The following is a 19,702-nucleotide window of genomic DNA, read 5'->3' as shown; positions in this document are numbered from 1 at the left end:
TTTTTCTTTTTGCAGTTTATGGAGCCACACTTCATTTCAGGGCTTTGTTGAGTGCACTTAGCAAGTGAATAATACACGTTTTCAAACACAGCTTTGCTGCGCTCACTTTTTTGCATATAACTCACAAAACTTTTAAAGTTTACCCCTTAAGATGTGAAGCATCCCTTTGGGGCTGGTTCAGACATTCATGTTCCGCATGTGTTGGCTACAACATCACAGCCCTTTGCAGGCAAGATCCAGCACTCCATGAATTCATGAAGGCTGAGACAGGGTCAACACCTCCTACCCCTCTCCCAAAGGCAGGACTCTCAGTCCACAGGCCTATGCACCTTCAGTGGTACCAGCATAGGATCTACTGGACCTAACAAAGCCTGCCAAGGCAATCCACTTTCCACCCAACTCTGGATGCACCTGAAAGGGGCTGAAGTGAGGGTTTGTGCCTCTGAATGGCCCATCACAAATACTGTATATGCAATGTTTTTCAGTGTCATCAGGTCACATGTTTGGCTACCAGCTATAGAGGGTGCAATAATAATCGAGAATCCGGTGAAATGCCAGCACTCCTAGCTGGGAAGGGGGTGGGGATGGGAAAGTCATTGTCAGGTCCTGCACTCCACTTTTGCAATGACCATTGCAGGGCAACAGCTGAAGTGGTGATGATGGCTAAAAGAAGATTGTCAGTGGAGAGATGAACGACGCAGGGTTAGACCGTGAGGAATTGAGAGAGAGAACGCGGGGGCGGGGGGTGGAGGCCGTCTGGCGGGGGCGGGGCTCGCAGGGCGGGGCCTGGGACGTCTCTCCAAGGCCATAAATGGTCCTCTTCGCCCCCAAAAGCGCACAACGAATTCCAGCAGCTTCGCGGAGCCGGCGTGAGAGGCCAGCGTCCCCGTCGGAAGGCAGTCGGTGCGGCGGCTTCGCTGGCGAGCGCGGGCAGCAGCATGAAGGGCCCAGCATCCGCGTCGCCGTCGGAGGTGATCCGCGAGGGCGAGCTGGAGAAGCGCAGCGACAGCCTCTTCCAGCTGTGGAAGAAGAAGGCGGTGGTGCTGAGCAAGGACAGCCTGAGCCTCTTCTCGCCCGAGGCCGGCAAGGCCCGAGGCGGCGGCAGCGGCGGGAAGGAGCTGCGCTTCGGCTCCATCCAGAAGGTGGACTGCGTGGAGCGGACGGGCAAGTACGTGTACTTCACCATCGTCACGACGGACCGCAAGGAGATCGACTTTCGGTGCCCGGGCGAGAGCTGCTGGAACGCCTCCATCACCATGGCGCTCATCGACTTCCAGAACAAGCGCGCCATCGAAGACTTCAAGAGTCGCCAGGAGGCCGCCGAGCACGCGGCCGCCGCCACCCGGGACAGGCGCCTCGCGCGCGCCCCCTGAGCCCGACGCGCCCCCGCCCCCTGAGCGAGAGACCAAAGGTGAAGGAGGGAGCAGGAGATGCGTGGCGGGATGGAGGGGAGGCTGGGGGTTCGCCAAGGGGTGGAAAGGGCCATCGCCAATCGTGAGCCGGTGGTTTCTTCGTTTTGTGCACTAAAGTAGGCTGGAGGTTAGTCCTGATCGAGGAGCCTTTTGCATATGTAGGCAGCTTAGTAGCAAAGGCGGAGGTGGGCGAGATTTCCCAGCGGAAGGGATTTTGGCGGACCGGCGTCAGCCAAAGTGCCCAGTGCACTTGGGAGGAGGAGAAGTGCAGTCACTCCGGGGTAGAGCATCTGCTTTGGGCACAGTTCACTCCCCGGCATCTCCTGATAAGAGTGGGAGAAAAACCCCTCTGGAAACCGAGGGAGCTGCTGACAATCCTGAGATGGGTGATTCTGTATAAGTCAGATTCCTTTTAGAGCCGTTGCTATCGGAATGCACAAAAGGCTGAAGTTTGCGCTAACGCAGCTGGAGCGGGCCGAGGGTGACGCTACCTGCAAGCCGGCACCCCTGGGACTTTTAAGGGCAGAACAATTACAGAACACGTGGTGGTCCATGATTCTTCTATATCCATATGTGTTTTGTTTTGCAAAACTGCAATCATGTATGCTGCAAACCAAAAGGAGAGGCTGGTGGGGGAGGACTGGCTTTGCAGGGAGAGCGATTTTTGGCAGGAAAAAAGTAAGCAAGAAGTCTTGAATGTGTGTTTTGGGCCAAAGTCCATGTTCTCCAGTGAAACTAGACCATACTTCTTGGAAAGTGGCATGTATGTACTCAGAGGGTCTGTTGGTGCCATGTAGGGCTGGTCCACACAGACTATGTAGTGTGTGCTTCTCTTCTGACCAACCAGAAATCTTTCCTGTAAAAATGTAATTAAACTATAATGGAGGTGTATTGGGAGGGGTGTTCAGTTGCTCTTGAAGCTGCAAAACATGTTGGGCTTCAGCAAGGATACTTCAAAGTATGAGATTTGAAGGTTGATGGCCTGGTAAGCTCTTAGTTTTTTTGCAGTCCTGATCACAATTCCTACAAACTGAACTGTTAGTGACTTAGTAGATATGTGTAGGATTGCATTGCTGAGATGCTCTGTTCCCGAACTGTGATCCATGAGCTTCATTCAGGTGGTCCACAGGGTGTGTGGCTGAAGGCAGGAGCCAGCACACTGATCACTTTAAATATATTGATTTTTAAATGTATTTTTGATGCTTCTTTTATTTCTTATATTCAACATTGTATATTTAATACAGTACAATATAAGAAATAAAAGAAGCAATAAAAATGCATTTAAAAACCATACAGCATCTAGCACACAGCACCTTACAATTCCTACGACAGGCAGAAAAATCATTAAGTGGTCTGCCAACACCCTCAGCAGGTTTCATGTGGTCTGTGGTAGTAAATGTTTAAGAGCCACTGTCTAGTGCTCTAATGTCAACTCAGGGATTTATTGTGAATGTGCCTTTGGACAACTTTGAATGCTGCCTGCTATGCCATTTGAAAAGAGAGGGGAATTTTTTCCCCAGTGTACTGCTTCTAATTCCATTGACTCTAGTTTCTGCACATTGGAGGACTCTGCCTAAAACATTCAAGAGCAATTGTTCTCCTCTCACCCTAATCCCACTAATTACTTGGAAGAAAGACTCATCTGCAACCTACACTGAAACTTAAGAAATGCAGCATCAGCTGCTGCTTCATTTTGTAGAAATCTTTATTTGGGCATTTACCAGAGGAGTAGTCATTTTAGTCTGCCGCAGCGAAAATAGCCTTGTGACACTTAAAAAAATTAATAGGTTTATCATGGCAAAAGCATTTGCAAATTTTGGGTTCATAAAAACCCTTGCTGTAAATCAGCTTGTTAATTCTTCAGGCAAGGATGACTAGACACTTTGGGGCCAAGGACCACAGTGACTCCCAAAGTGTTGCCCATGGGTCAAAATGACTGCAGCCGAAAATCACATCAGGATCCACGGGAATAGTCAGTAAAAACATTTGTTTATTATAAAAATGAAAAAAAAAAGTTGTAGGGACCTTTTGTCATCATGGTATTACAACAGAGGACCTATCATTTAAGAAACAAACAAACCAGCAATATAATTTCAAAAAATATATAGTGTGGCTATAGTTGGCCACCCCTGCTTTTAGATGCCACAAGGCTATTATTATTTTATTTGGGCAAATCTTTTAAAAACCAGTTTGAGATTTCTACTTGGTCTTCGTCATTTTGCTAACTTCCTCTTACCTTTCTCTCCCTCCCCATCTATAGAACATTATTCTGGATGACAATAGGATCAAGTGTCTTTGACTGTGATTCAAGTGCACCGGAGCAAGGTACCAATGAAGGAAAGCAAAGAAGGATGCCAGCGACTGCTAGATCTCTTCAAATCTGATGAGGCTGCTGAGCAGGAGAGACAAATCTTTGCTGAAAGGCTTTTGCAAACCAAAGAAACTTTTGAAAAACACAAACTCTGGCCAACTGAAGAGGAGGCCCACTTTGCAAACTGCTATTTTGTTTTATATTTATAAGATGCAAAGACTATCCTACACCACCTGGTGGGGAGGAAATACATAGTTTAAATTATTTGTAGTATCAATATTTTGTATTTATTTTGATGAATGCTTTTTAAGCAAATAGCTGTCTTAATGTTGCTTTTTGCATTAATGTAGCCATTCCAAATAAATGATGTGATATGTTCACTTTATTTTATTACCACATATCTGAAACGAGCCTCTCTTTGTAATTGCTGTTAGCAATTAGATTTGCTAATCTAGACTAAAAGATGTTGGCAGTAAAATTATTAGTACAATGGTACCTTGGAAGTCAAACAGAATCTGTTCCGGAAGTCCATTCGACTTCTTAAACATTCGGGAACCAAGGCGCGGCTTCCAATTGGCTGCAGGAGGTCGTGTCAGACGTTTGGATTCCAAAGAATGTTTGAAAACTGGAACAATCACCTCCGGTTTTCAATCTTTAGGGAGCCAAAACATTGGACTCCCATGGCGTTTGAAAACCAAGGTATGACTGTATAGATATCACACTGATCAAATCTGCAAAGAGAGCTGGATTTGCACCAGCATGCCTGCCCTTCCACCTGTACAGAAGGAGTTAAAGTCTATTTAGAATGGCAAGCTAGGATGACTAACCTTTATCCATAGGGTCACAAAGACCATGTTTCGGTAGCTGGAAGTTGTTGCAATTTAATATAATACAGAGCAGAAAAGCTAGGCATCAGTTCATCTTGCACTATTTCCTAGAGCAGTTGCCCCAAGCTTAAATTGAGGTTTAAATTCTTACCAGCAACAGCTTTCAACCTGATGGTATAAAAATATTTGAGTACCCTACTGACATACCGGTATATGAATTGTGATCCTATAATATATCTGGTTATGCAGGGGCCCCAAAATAGAATTCTTCCGTCCGAACAGGACTAGTCCATAGATTTCAGATCAGAGTGTGCAGGAAGACAAGTGCAGGCACTGCCACTGTATTCCAGAGAAGAAGATGCCTTTAAGCAGAAGAACACAAGTCACACTTGCTGGAGAGCTCAAGTAAAGGCTCATCCAGACTTGCGCTTGCCTCATGCCTAGAAAGCATGTGTGATTACCTCTTTCAGGAGAGAGGCAGGGGAAATGGACCCTGTTAATTTTCCTTGATCTCTCAGTGGCTTTCAGTACCATCAGCCATGGTATCCTTCTGGAGCAGCTGTCCAAGTTAGAGGTGGGTGGCCCCACTTTGCTGTGCTTCCAGTCCTACTTGGATGGTGGGTGATGCTGGGGGAGTGCTCTTCAGCCCTGTGGAGGCTTCCATATTGGGTCCCCCAAGTTCAGTTTTATCTCACATGTTGTTTAACTTCTACATGAAACTGCTGAGTGGGGTTATCCAGAGTTTTGCAGTATATTGTCAGCAACATGCCCAATGACACACAGCTCTAATTCTTTACACCTGCAGGTGTGGCAGTGGATATGATGGATCCATTGCCTTGCCTTGTTTAAAGGCTAGATGAGACCTAACAAACTGAAGATCAATCCAGATAAAAACAGTGGGGCACTGTTAGTGGGTGGGTCCCTAGACCACATGGATGGGAGATTGCCTGCTCTTGATGGGGTTACACTCCCTCTCAAGGAACAGGTATGTAACTTGCAGGTACTTCTGGATCTGCTGTTGTCACTTGAAGCTCAGGTGGCCTCAGTGGCACAGAGTGCCTTCCATCAGCTTTGGTTGATAGCCCTGTAGCACCCCTATTTGGACAGAGATAACTTCTGTCATCAATGTTCTGGTAACCTCTAGGTTTGAATACTGCATTGTGCTATACATGAGGCTGCCTCTGAAGATGGTTTGGAAACTAGCTGGTGCAGAATTCAGAGGCCAGGTTGCTCACTGGGACAAGAGAGTTTGAGCATATAACACCATGCCCCCAACTGCACTGCATAAAGTCTAGAGGGTGGCATATAGCACATGCCATGTGATAGTAATGTGTAGGGCCTACCCAAGGCATTTTGGTACCTGAGGCGGACCCCAAAATGACCCCACCCCTTCTTCCTGTCTTCCAGGGAAGAAGGGGTCAGGGAAGATTTGCTTCAGGAACCACTTGGTGGCGTGGGGGGAGAAATATCAACATCAGGATCTGCCGCCCCGGTGGACCATGCTACCCGAGGCAATTGCCCCATCTTGCCTCATGTGTGGGCTAGCCCTGGAAATGTGTAATGTGGTATGACTTCATTTCTAATAAGCAAGATGGAGTCAATCGTGTCTGAAAATCATACTTGGGCCCTCTTACATGGAAGCTCTGTCCATAGATGTGCAGCAAATAATAGATGGGGATTTTTTTTTTTCTTAGAGAGGAGACAGTGGCACACTGCACATCTGTAATGGCACACTTTCCTAAATAAATGACGTACACATCCTACTGTGATGAAAACAACAAGGTTAAAAATTGCAGCCATACCAAGTCAAAGCGTTTACCAACCACCGCTATCTGTACTGTATGATTTTCTTGGATGAAAATTCCACATAATCCTTATTTTGTAACTTCCTGTTTTAATGAGTTTCTCGGAAGGGTGATCAAGAAAAACCCAAAACTTTCATCATTCCCTTTCCCCAGCCCACATATTTCCAGGCTAAAACTCTCCACAGTAACCCTTATGAGGAATCTGTGCCTGTGAATTGCATTTAAAAACACAGCTGGATGCTCTTTTGCTTGGTCAACCAATGAGTTAAGGACTGGACAGTCTTGGACTGCTCAGTACAGCTGGCTCCAAACAATGGAACTGAGGGGGAGGGCTGTTGAGTGGCATCTGGAACTCATCAAGGCTTCATCTCAAAGGGGCTTTTATAAGGGAAATTGGTGCCTGCTCAGCTTCCAGTGTGGCCACTCGCAAATGAATGTTGGCCTAGTTGCCTTGTCCTGGCTTTCAATTGGTCACTGCTCAGCCACACCATAATTCATTAGGATCGTTGATGTTTGCTGAACAAAATTTCAGTAGAAAGGCATCAGGATTACCCTTTGAAAACAAAAGAACACGCCAAGAAAATTATCCTGGGGATCTGAAGTAGAACGAGTTTTCTGGGTGCTGCAAATAAGCGCTGGTGTTTGTTCAAAGAGTTGCCTGCAAACTATAATGCAGGAAGAGAGGGTGTTCGCTTTCTCCCCCTTTCACTCTGCTCTTGTCTTTGACTGGCAAAGCCTCTGCAGGGAGGCCCTGGAGATGCCAGAGATTGAAACCGGAATCTTCTGCATGCAAAGCATGAGATCTTGCCACTAAGTGCCCTGCCCACAAAGTTGGAACTAGGGAGGGGGGGGATTGATTCTGGCCACATTTACAGGTGACCTACCTAATTTTTACTTTCTGATCTGAAACAATGTGCAAACCAAAACATAGCCAAGGAACATATACTAAGATGCTTCATATTTAGGGAAGCCACTTTGCAAAATTGTGCATATTAAGCAAGAGTGCATAGAAAATGTGTTTGTTGGGAGAAATTTGCACTAAAGAGGTGGTGAATTTTCAAGGGGACTTTTAAAAAATGCTTTTGAAACAAACTTAAGGTGAGAGATATGAGAAATGGAGAGGAATTGAAACAGAATAATTGGCAGGTCCCTAGCTTGAAATCAAGGATGATGCTGAGCACCAGCGTGTAGCTTGTGCATCTCAGTGATGGTTTCTTCAAAAGAGTGACATGTGACAGATTCCTGACTCAGCAAAGCCCCAGTGCCTATGATCAGTAGAAAAGGCTGCACCAGCTTAATAAAATTTGCCCTGTCTCTCCAAAGGTTAAATCTGCAACTAATAGGCATAATTTGGGAGGAGCAGAGAGCCAGCAGCAACTTTGCTTCTGTTAGCAACACCACTTTGCTTAGAACTGCAGAATTAGGAAGTCATGGGAAGAGTATCTTCGCTGGTCATTTCCTTCAGCAAACTTGGCCAATATAGTTGATGCAGCATGGGAGTATGTGGTTCCAGAAAGTCTAGGGAGAGAAGAGGGGGGAGCAAACCAGATTTCCATAAACAGATTTCTGTCAAACTGAGATTTTTCAGGAAACAGCGAATACAGTACATGAAACAGGTATAATTCTCTCCACCATAAAGAAGAAAAACAAGTGCTATTGCACACTTCTGGAGATATTTTACTTTCTTGGGCTCCATGATCACTGCAGATGGTGACAGCAGTAATGAAATTAAAAGACGCATGCTTCTTGGGAGGAAATCAATGAGAAACCTAGACAGCATCTTAAAAAGCAGAGACATCACCTTGCCGGCAAAGGTCCATATAGTTAAAGCTATGGTTTTCCCAGTAGTAATGTATGGAAGTGAGAGCTGGACCATAAGAAGGCTGATCGCCGAAGAATTGATGCTTTTGAATTATGGTGCTGGAGGAGACTCTTGAGAGTCCCATGGACTGCAAAAAGATCAAACCTATCCATTCTAAAGGGAATCAGCCCTGAGTGCTCACTAGAAGGACAGATCCTGAAGTTGAGGCTCCAGTACTTTGGCCACCTCATGAGAAGAGAAGACTCCCTGGAAAAGACCCTGATGTTGGGAAAGATGGAGGGCACAAGGAGAAGGGGACGACCGAGGATGAGATGGTTGGACAGTGTTCTCAAAGCGACTGGCATGAGTTTGGCCGAACTGCGGGAGACAGTGGAGGATAGGGGTGCCTGGCGTGCTCTGGTCCATGGGGTCACAAAGAGTCGGACACGACTGAACGACTGAACAACAACAACAACCCTTCCAGTTATGTAGGTACCAAATGGTTTATTGCAAGTTGTACAGGAAAATAGACTTTTGCCAGATTGTGCATGCACTTAATATCCTGACCAGAGGACCAGACGGTATCTCTGTCAGCATGACACTTGTACTTGTGCATTTTAAAGTATGTGCTGCTTATAGCCTGTTTGTTTTTAATAAGTTGCCTGTATAGCTGACTGGACAGGAGACTGCTTGAGGACAATATGTAAATTGCTTCGAAGTTCTTTAAGGAAGGCAGGGTGGAAATCAATAAATCAGTCAGCCAGCCAGTCAGCTGAACCCATATAATTGAGTCATTCACATTGCAATAGAGGCCTAGGCATGGTGAAAACTAGGCTGGCATTAATGTATGGCAACATAGCAGCCCAAAGTAGCTTCACCAGCTCAAATAGCTTCATCTCTTAGTTAGTTCTCCTTCAAATGAAGGTTTTCCCTTTTCCCTTTCGGCGATCCCAGGCAAAAACATTTAGGCATGGTATTTCTCATGCACAGTCCACTGATATGAGGCTAATAATAATAATAATAATAATAATAATAATAATAATAATTTATTTGTATCCCGCCCATCTGGCTGGGTCTCCCCAGCCACTCTGGGCAGCTTCCACCAAACCTTAAAATAAATTTAAAATATCACAGTTTAAAAACTTCCCTAAACAGGGCTGCCTTCAGGTATTTTCTGAATTTCAGGTAGTTGTTTATTCCCTTGACTTCTGATGGGAGGGCGTTCCACAGGGCGGGCGCCACTACCGAGAAGGCCCTCTGCCTGGTTCCCTGTAGTATTGCTTCTCGCAGTGAGGGAACCGACAGAAGGCCCTCGGCGCTGGATCTCAGTGTCCAGGCTGAATGATGGGGGTGGAGATGCTCCTTCAGGTATGTACTTCATAGAGTACTTAAGCCTCTTTGTACAGGCTTCATGCAGTGTATGGGTTGTGTGTGCTGGAAAATACATTCGTCTTGAGAAATGCTAAAGGACCTTATCCCTTTGTAAGTGTTCAATTAGCTTCTTGAATGATGTGGGTCATTTACTTTCTTCCAAATACCCTTGTGTAACTCTGGCTCTGCTGATCCCAGCCAGTATTCATTGGTTTGGCAGATATTCGAGTCTAATGTAGGTTAAACTTTGTTCTAAGGTAATTTATGCACAATGCCGAGTTCTGAAGTCTCAGCACAGCTCATTACACATAAATTACCTTAGAACAAAGTGCAGATACTTCTCACATGCATCTTAAAGCGCTTTAATTATCACTTACAAATCTTCCAGCACTTTGGCTAATGTGCATACTAACACTATGATTTTTCCACTTTAAATATCACCCCACACACAACTGTAAGCAGTGCAGGACAGGGATGCTGGCCCAAGACTCGATTCGACTCTGATGGGAATACCACAAACCCTCCTCTTGTCTCACTGCTGTTTTGCAATGAACCTTACAAGGTTGGAAAAGTCATATCAGCTTCACTAATGCTGTGTTGGTTTGTTATTGTATTGAAGTATTATGGTAAGGGACGCGGGTGGCGCTGTGGGTTAAACCACAGAGCCTAGGGCTTGCCGATCAGAAGGTTGATGGTTCAAATCCCCGCGACAGGGTGAGCTCCCTTTGCTCGGTCCCTGCTCCTGCCAACCTAGCAGTTCGAAAGCACGTCAAAGTGCAAGTAGATAAATGGGTACCACTCCAGTGGGAAAGTAAACGGTGTTTCCATGCGCTGCTCTGGTTCGCCAGAAGCAGCTTAGTCATGCTAGCCACATGACCTGGAAGCTGTACACCAGCTCCCTCGGCCAGTAAAGCGAGATGAGCGTCGCAACCCCAGAGTCGTCCACGACTGGACCTAATGGGGTCCCTTTACCTATTATGGTAGGCAAAGGAAATGCATTTTCCTCAGACTTGCCCTTTTAAAGAAAACAAAATCCCTTCCAGGTGGTGGGCAAATAAGGTTTTCTGTGGCTTTCTCTCCATTAGCTCTACAAAGAAGGGGATTTGCTATTACACAGACCACTCATGAGTGAGAAACATATTTTTAGGGGCTGGCCTAAAATCAAGCTGGACATGATTAGATCTGACCGGAGAAATATTATACCAGCATCAGATCTAACAAGCAGGAAGCTCAATTTCGGTTTTAGCTTTAATAGAGAGGAATAGATGGGGGGGGGCAATCTGGGAAAATTCCAATTCAGGCCCAGTTAACATTTTCAGATCAGGTTCTAGGTCAGCAGTGCCCCCCAGATGCTCTTGGGCTATAACTTCCATCATCCCTGGCCATGTTGACTGGGGCTGATGGGAAAAACTTGAAACAAAGACATCTCTGAGAGCCAGTGTGGTGTAGTGGTTAAGAGCAGTAGACTCGTTATCTGGGGAACCGGGTTCGCGTCTCCACTCCTCCACATGCAGCTGCTGGGTGACCTTGGGCTAGTCACACTTCTCTGAAGTCTCTCAGTCCCACTCACCTCACAGAGTGTTTGTTGTGGGGGAGGAAGGAAAAGGAGAATGTTAGCCGCTTTGAGACTCCTTCGGGTAGTGATAAAGCGGGATATCAAATCCAAACTCTTCTTCTTCTTCATCATCTCAAGTGAAAGCTCAAATTCAGAGCCACTACTCTACTCAGACTCTGGCAAGGGATTCCATTTGTGGCATGATCTCCTCAGGGAGGCTCATGTGGCACCTTCTCTACATATCTTTAGGCGCCAGGCAAATACATTCCTCTTCTCCCAGGTCTTTGGCTAATTAAACAACCCCTGGCCTTTTAAACTGTGTGTGAGGGAGGGGGTTACTGTTTTTGTTTGTTACTATGTTATGTATTTTTGCATTTTTATCTTGTAAACTGCCCTGTGATTCTCAGGAGGACGAAGGGCAGTATAGAACTTCCAATAAACAAATTAAATTAAATTAGCACAAAATTTCAAAGTGCTGATGCTCCACAGCAGTGTTCAATGGCAACTGTTCCCTCCAACCTACCATGTGAAGAGGACTTCTTTAACCAAAAGCATCTTCGTATTTCTTCATTTTAAAAAAATATTAATTTATCCGGCTAGGTGGCCAATAATGAAGCAGCTGTTAATAAACAAAGCAGAAAACCTCACCCAGCAGATCGAAAACCACAACAGATCAGCTGAGAGCTGAACTGATTTATACAAAGCCCAAATCAGTACTGGAATGACCAAGTGTGGGAACTGCTGATAAACCCATTGTCATTTGCATAGCATGGTACTTAATGACCATTCAGAATGAGGTTGTAATATTCTAATGCAACCTCAGACCATAGTGACATCAGCAGCAGCCAGGTCATCCCGATTCATTGGGAAAGCTGAACTGCATTTAGCAACCATGAGCACTTTGCACATTTCTTCGGCAGCCCTTCAGGCCTCAGTAAAGCTAGTTATTGCTGGGTTGGGCCAGCAAACTCACCTGAATCACACCTGATTACCTAACTATGAGCTCAGCAGCACTGACTCAGCAGTGGAGCATTTCAGACTGGGGATTAGGTGTTCTCAACTGCACATCTTTTCCTATTTTGGCAACTAGCAGAGCTGAATCTGCTTCAACTTGAATTTTGATCCATGCACACAAATATTTTGCCCAATATAGTACGTATTTGTTTTCACTCTTTTTGTAATGAGGTTAGTTAGTTTGTGGCTATGCATCCCAGAGAATTTTTTTTTTTAATGTAGCAATTGTATTTAAAAACAACAACAACAAAGCTGTCGGTTCTGATTTCTGTGCAGGGTGTTTTATCTTTTTCTTGGCAGCCTGCTGGTTAGTGAGGAAGACGGGGTCAGAAAGAGAGAGAGAGAAAAAGGAGGACACCAAGAGTTGTGTGTATGCTATTGGGTTAAGTTCCTGCTTTTTGGCCTGATTGGGCTCCTGTAGTTCTCTTCCAGTTTTAGCAGCTGGGTGGAGCAGTTCTCTCAGTCGCCTTACCTTGCAATAAAGTAAGGTTGCACGGAGCCATGGCTGCAAAATCCAGCCTCATTTTTGTTTTTCCTTGTCCCCCTCCTCACTTCTTTGCATGACATCTTGCCTGATGAAGAGTTCTGGAGAACTCAAAAATCCAGCCAGTTTTGTGACATCTTGGTTGGTTCCAGTAAATAAATGCTTTTGCCCAACTGTGAGTTTCTGCTTGCTCTTATGCACTGACAAGACTACCTTTGCTTTATGTCAGGATAGGACTCACATTTCTCCGCAGCAACTATAAAAAGGCTTTTTCGGTGAGAGGAGGACATTTGGGAGACCTCTTGGACATACCATTGACAAGTCATTTCAAACTGCAACTCATAAAAAAACATATTTGGTTGTTGGAGTTGCTACTCTCATGTAACAATGATTTACCAGGAATCCCTGGCAAAAAGCACTAGGGCGGGATATATATTTTGTTTGGGAGCAGTTATGTGAAGATTTACCTCTCATTGTGAATATATATTATGTAATGGTGTTCTTGGAGAGTTACATGGGGAAATCAAGCAGATGGGCTCATAGTACTGACCTACTTAGAGGGTCGTTGCAAGGATTACTGAGTGTAATCCTCATGTGTAAAGCCTGGGGCTAAAAAAAAAAAGACTATACAAAGGATTAGAATTATTAAAAACATTGTTTGCTATAGCTGTATCATAGGCGTTTTACTGTGAAGACTCTTGAGAATTGAAACGTGTAAATTACAACCAATACTAAAACCTCAATGGGTTCTGAAACATCTATCATGTAAAAACAAAACTGCAAAAAACACTTCTTATAAACGATAATGATATATGCAGTTCTGTACCACAGCTGTCAACTTTTCCCTTTTTAAAAGGGAAATTCCCTTATTCTGAATAGGATTCCTCACAAGAAAAGGGAAAAGTTGACAGCTGTTCTGTACTTTCTGCTAATTGTAGCTTCTTACATGGGGGTCCAGTGATCCTGTTCAAATTCAATTACCAAGATGTACCGTATCTCTCCAGTAAAACTGCCTTGTGCTTTGCTGATTTCCATTTTCCTTCTCAGTAAAGTCAAAGTTGAGTGCAATGAAAGTAGAAATTGTATTTTTGTGACTCACTCCTACTTCAAAACAAAGTTGCATAAAGCTCGTATTCATGGCGGCCCCCAATTCCTCCAAGCTACCACTTTGATTGGCTTCCAGCATTCTGTGTGTGCAAATACTTTAAGGCTTTGGAAACAAGACAGCCGTAGGTGTAAAAGCAAGGAGGGAAGTGGATTATATGCTTTGTCTAGTGTTCTGACAAAGCATCACTCAGTGATGAAAATGAATGAAACCGTTTCCCATAAAGGTATTATTGTCCAGCCTTGCCAATTTTTCTCACTGTGCATGTGGTTCGGAGTTCTGAATTAATCTCTCTCTAGTTGTCTTTTAAAAAGACGGCTTAAATTATAACATTAAATAATTGATTTAATGATACCGGTAAGCCCAAAAAGTCATGCCTAGTACAACTTTTATCAGTTGGCCAAAAAATATTTTAAAAAAATTCTCCCCATTTTGACAGTTTGCTGTAAAAATCAGAACTATGAAATGTTACAGTCAAAGTGAGGTAGGGGCCGCTTTTCTGGCTTTGCGCATGTTTATATTTTTATTTATAGCACGTCGTTTGTATCCTATTTTTCCTTCCAGGAGTTCAAGGCTATCTCCCCACAGCCGTGAGGTAGGTTAGGCTAAGTTAATACAGTGGTACCTTGGTTTAAGAACAGCTTAGTTTATGAACAACTTGGATTAAGAACGCTGCAAACCTGGAAGTAGGTGTTTTGGTTTGAGAACTCTGCCTTGGAAGCAGAACGTTTCGCTTCTTGTCAAGTGTGTTCCATTTGTAAATTGAGTCCCTCGCTGCTATGGGAATGCATGCCTTGGTTTAAGAACTCTTTGCTTTAAGAACGGACTTGCAGAATGGATTAAGTTCGTAAACAAGGTATCACTGTACATACATAAGCAGTTCTTGCCTATAAATTGCAGGTGCCTCAACCTACAGTATAGCAGGCCTAGGAAATCCTGCAGCCATCTTTTGGCCTTGTTTCCCCATGCCTCTAACAATCTCTCCATGCCCACCTCCCCTTTTTCTCTTTGTACAGGTCTACTCTTGATGCCTTTCCCAACAAAGCCACACTTTGAAGTGCTGCTTGCCCGCTTCTCCAGTGCAGGAATATCAGTGTTTTGTAATTATGAATGATGCCACCATTACCTCCTCAACAGACAATCCCGTTTGGAGGAGCCATTTAGCAACAATTCAGTTATTTCTGCCACAACACTGGAGGATGATGCTCTGCGGAAAGTGATAGGGCTCCAGCAGCTTTTCCAGGATGCTTGTAGAAGGAATCCAGCTTCATTTTGCCAGAGGGAAAAGCAAAACAATTAGGAGGCAATCAAATTACATTTCCCCTTCCATAAGACTGGCCCAAGCACAATACAGCCCCTGCTGATGAATAAAGGAAAGATTTTTGGCAAGATTTTGAGACCATGGTTTCCCAAGGCAGCTGTGAACAGCATGAAATTGCAAAGCCATGTCACTCTTGGAACTGAAAGCGGCTGTCTCCTGAAAAACATGAGTGTAATTACAGGAAGAGAAGCATATCAGTTATGCTTGAACACAAAGTATTGATGGATCTGCATAGTTCATCCATAACCCAGCATCACTAAACCGCATGGTGATCATGTGCGAGATCAACATATGACTTTTTAAAGTGTTTGCCTAACTACTTCCTTCAGCCTCCCCTTTTGCTTTTACCTTACTATGCACAAGACACCCAGGGTCAGTAACACGTATGTCTGCAATTATTTTCTTTTTAATAGTACCTCCTCCGATGAGTCTATTGCTTGGAAGTTCGGACATGCACATATGGGCGAGTCTGTGGCTAGCGATGAACAATTTGGGAGAAAATACTCCAAAATGAAGCAACAATGTGAAGGGCCTTTCTTCTATGCCCTTCTATGGGGCTGACATTTGCATCCCTAAGTGGTGACATAAGGAACGCTGGAAACAAACAAGCCTTTTAGTCTCTGGCAGCATCTGAAATCTTGCAGGGCAGAATTGGCTCTTTGCTAATTTAAAAGCCTCAGCCATTGACTAAAGTTGTTGAAATACTACTTGCACTACTTTACTGGCTTTACCTGCTCAAAAACCAGTGTTGAAATGATAGGCAAACTACCTAGGAGGAGGATGGGAGAGCTGTAGTTCTCCAGTTGCTGCTGGACTACAACTCCTAGTGCTCTTTCCCTCCCTGCTTTTATGATATACTGGTAAACAGAGACAATAGACAGTAAATATTTAGGGATTCCTATCAGAGATATGCTAGGAGTATCAGGTTAAAGGATATATGGTGTCCCATATTATGATTAAGTGAACTGAAAAGGCCTTTTATTCATTAGATCATCCAGACCAGACAGGATTCTGACAAGTGAAATATTCCTGATGCAGAAATCTATGGCCTAGATCAAGCCTTTCATTGTGCCTGAACTAGACTCAGACATTCTACTTGGCAGCAATTTGCTTTAATTTCTCTTTCCTCCACCTCTTCTTAAAACTTCGTTTCCTTACTTAATTGGCTTCTATTTGGGGTATGTTAAAAAAAAATGATGCAGAAACAGAAAGCATTTGGGATTTAGGGGAGCCTACACAGGCAAGCGTACCTCTGACCACTTAAAGCAGGCACAGAAATCAGCAACTCAAATTTTTGCACACTAATTTAATTGGAGTAAGATGGAAGAGTTACATGAGCAGCTAAGGCACACATTCAACCATAGTCTCTACAAAACAGAGAGCAGTATTACCTGGACAAGTATAAAGAGCTTCTTTTGACCCACATGGCTTTTGATACAGCCACCATTCTTATTATTTCCCATAGTTCTTAGTTGTTATAGCAACACTGCTGCCCTGGCTCTTCCTCCAGACAGCTCATAAGGACCATGCAAGATCAGACTGAAAGGCCAAACTAGTCCTGCATCTTGTTTTCCACAATAGCCAGCAAAAGACTCCAGGAAGCCCACAAGCAGACCACGAAGGCAACAGAACTTTCCCACTCTTGTGCTGCAGTGATCCCAGAGTTAGCATATTGCAATAATGACCAGTAGCCATCAATAACCTTAACCATCGTAAGGATTCTTCTACACTCTTTAAGGAAGTCTCACAAAGCCCCAGTCCAGTTCCACAACTTTCCTTTTGCTGCATTATTCCTTAATGGAATAATTATCCAAATGGGTTGCCAAACAAAGCTATAAGGAAACTATCATTCTGATGTAAAACCCCGGAGAATAAAAATATTATCAGCAAACTAGTGGACAAATTGCAATCTATTATACTGTTTGAATAGTCTTCACTTCACAAGATAATGTATTATTTACTCTCAGCTACTCAGGGTGAGAAGGAGGGCCAGCCTTCAGCAGAAAGGCTTCTGTAGTAACAGCTTTATTGCAATTGTCAATATGGTTAAGAACTGCTTCTGTGAAAAATGGTTTCTGGCCTGATCCTAGCACAGGGAATGGGTTTTCTGACTCTACTCTTCTGAGTCATTAAATCATTTTTACCTGGTAGTCCATGGTCCTAATAAATGAATCCCCCTCCCCTCCCCTCGATGTACCAGCATGTAAACTATAGGCTGTATTCACTGAAGCCACTGCACCTACTGAATGACTTCTACTCACAATGTTGTTGGATACAGCCCTCAGAGTTTTGCTGCATCTTGAAATTCTATCTATAAATCTGCTGCTTGCAGAAATACCCTCAAGCTGCCGAACCACTGAACCCTGAAATCACAAACTATTTACTATACTAACATACAGAATCTCTGAGTGGCACAAGAATGAAATCTTAATAGCTTTCATTCCCCCAGCCCGCCCACCCCAAGTCATTCAAAAGACCATGTATCAAGTATAGTATTAACAAAGAAACTGTCAGGACAATATGCTTCATGTTTCACAACTTTAATAGAATATTCTAACTATTCTGTACAAATTGAAAACACTGTATTAAGTTACAAATGTATAAGGTAAGGCTGGAGCACTCTCTACATGCCTGGTAACAGCATTCATACAGTTGCTAATGAACTGTTGCCAAAAGCTGGCATTGTATGTTGAAGAAATGAGAACTGTAATTCTGAATAGATCTTTTGAAGGATTCTGGAGCTTTAAAAACCACTGGAGTGTGGAACAGTGTGATATGAGTATTGCAAATTAAATATCAGAAGTACACTCACATATAATTTAATTTATATTTTCCCAATTAAATGACTCTCATAAGCACAGTTCAGATGATCCTCTAAACCATCAGAAGCATACCCTCCTTCCCCTTCTTGCATGGGGTGTAGCATCATTTTCAGACTCCTCTTTTGTGCATGTCATAGTTTGCTGTCATGTCTGAATAGGCAAGCTTTGATCTTTACTTACCTCTAGAATTTGAAACCAACAATTCTGATTTGAAGTGCAAACCACAGCTTGCCAGTTCAGACTTCACAATAATTTATGGCTCACACTCAAAAAGAAACTGAAAAGTGAAGCTGCACGCAAGAGGGGAGGAAGCACACAAAGCTGTAGCTCATTCCCAATCCTTGTTTTGGAGGACCATCTGAACCAGGCTTGGTAATGTAGGCTAAGCTAGACCAGTGATACATTTTACTGCTGCAACCCACTTCCATCAACTATGAAGACCTGTCTCAAGATCTCTTTTCCCCCAGTTTGTTTTGAAATGTTTGATGAGCAATCATTCTGTGAGCAGACTATGTTTTCCATGTACAAGTACCCATATTTTATAAACAGGAAAAATATTCTTCAAGTATATTTAAAACTATTAAAAGCACTAGTTCATCAAAGTACTTACAAACATGAATAAATAAGGTGAACAACTAAGTATCTGTCAACCACCACCTTCTTCAAAGAAGATAAAGGAAATGTTACTTCAAATTCAGATTGCTTTTACTGGAGATGACAATGTTTTAAGCTGCTCTATAGCACTAGTCTGATTGGTAGGTTGCAGGAATCATGTTATTTTAAAGGAAATAAGGGCTAGCAGAAATCATATTGCTTTATTTGTTTTCACTGCAAGTATTTTATTAATTCAATATATTTTCATGTGAACTATTCCACAATATTTAGATAAAAAAATTCACTGAAGTGAGGGCAAGTATTTCGGAAGGGCAAATTAGCCCTCCCTCCCCCATATTTTAATTTGAAAGCCTACTGAGACAGGTTGAGCTACAGTATACCAAAGGCTGTAGAGTGTGTGCTTTAATTAAACCTCATATTTCTCAAATGCATTAAGTTGCCACTGTACAAGTTAAGCAAAAAAATAAGAAAAAAGTTAGTGAAAATCATGCATTTGAAAACAATTTAGTTTTAAGCATTGTTAATAAGATTGTGCTGCAGCAATGGAATATCCTGAACTGCAGGCCAGGTATCCAAATATTTGTTACAGGTTGTTCAAATATCACTCTGAAGTGGTATTTCCTTATTGTTGTTTGCATTCAGCAGGCTGGCTGGCATCTTTCTGTTTGAAGAGGAAAAAAGAGAGTAAGTTTACACAACAGGTATCCAAGCATGACACCAAGTTTCATTCCACATTATAAGCAACAGGAAAACTATGGTGTGGGAGCTAATGTAGGCAAACATTCCATCAGCAGAAGGATTTCTCCTCAAGCAACAGAACATTCTCCCCACACTCCTCCCTCCAAGCACCCCCTAAATCTGTTTCAGGTGTTCCCCCAACCCTCTGGAGCACAGAGGGTTGGGGAGGGCACAGAGAACACATAAGAGGGATGAGGGAAGTGAAAGTCCTGTTGCACAGGTAGAAATTCCTGGGCTGATGGGACTCTTTTGGCACAATATTACTCACTGTACACAACTGGTACAGCCAAACCTCAGTTCCCAAATGCCTCCATTTTGGAACGTTTTGGCTCCCGAACGCCAAAAACCCAGGAATAAGTGTTCTGGTTTTCAAACTTTTTCGGAAGCCGAACGTCCGACGCAGCTTCTGCTTTACTGCACTGCAGGAAGTTCCTGCAGCCAATCGGAAGCCGTGCCTCGGTTGTCAAACATTTTGGAAGCCGAATGGGCTTCCGGAACGGATTATGTTCGACAACCGAGAT

General features: G+C 43.6%; 2 protein-coding genes across 4 annotated transcripts in view; one reads left to right on the top strand and one right to left on the bottom strand.

The window, feature by feature from the left end:
* Positions 1–921: 921 nt before the first annotated feature.
* On the top strand, positions 922–4,123 carry LOC117049542 (pleckstrin homology-like domain family A member 2). Its single transcript, XM_033154301.1, has 2 exons — positions 922–1,411; positions 3,673–4,123. Exon 1 carries the CDS (start codon positions 939–941, stop codon positions 1,371–1,373), a length of 435 nt encoding a protein of 144 aa, XP_033010192.1. The 5' UTR covers positions 922–938; the 3' UTR covers positions 1,374–1,411; positions 3,673–4,123.
* A 13,407-nt stretch (positions 4,124–17,530) lies between these two features.
* NAP1L4 (nucleosome assembly protein 1 like 4) overlaps positions 17,531–19,702 on the bottom strand; it is a 34,151-nt gene continuing 31,979 nt past the window's right edge. For all 3 annotated transcript variants that reach the window (XM_033154270.1, XM_033154279.1, XM_033154288.1), the window contains one exon: positions 17,531–19,104. In XM_033154270.1, coding sequence (XP_033010161.1) covers positions 19,066–19,104 — 39 coding nt within the window. In that variant the 3' untranslated portion in view covers positions 17,531–19,065. The remainder of the gene's footprint in view (positions 19,105–19,702) is intronic.

This window comes from Lacerta agilis, chromosome 1 (genome assembly GCF_009819535.1).
Source record: "Lacerta agilis isolate rLacAgi1 chromosome 1, rLacAgi1.pri, whole genome shotgun sequence".
NCBI classification, from domain to species: Eukaryota; Metazoa; Chordata; class Lepidosauria; order Squamata; family Lacertidae; genus Lacerta; species Lacerta agilis.
This window is presented reverse-complemented; position numbering and strand designations above follow the sequence as displayed.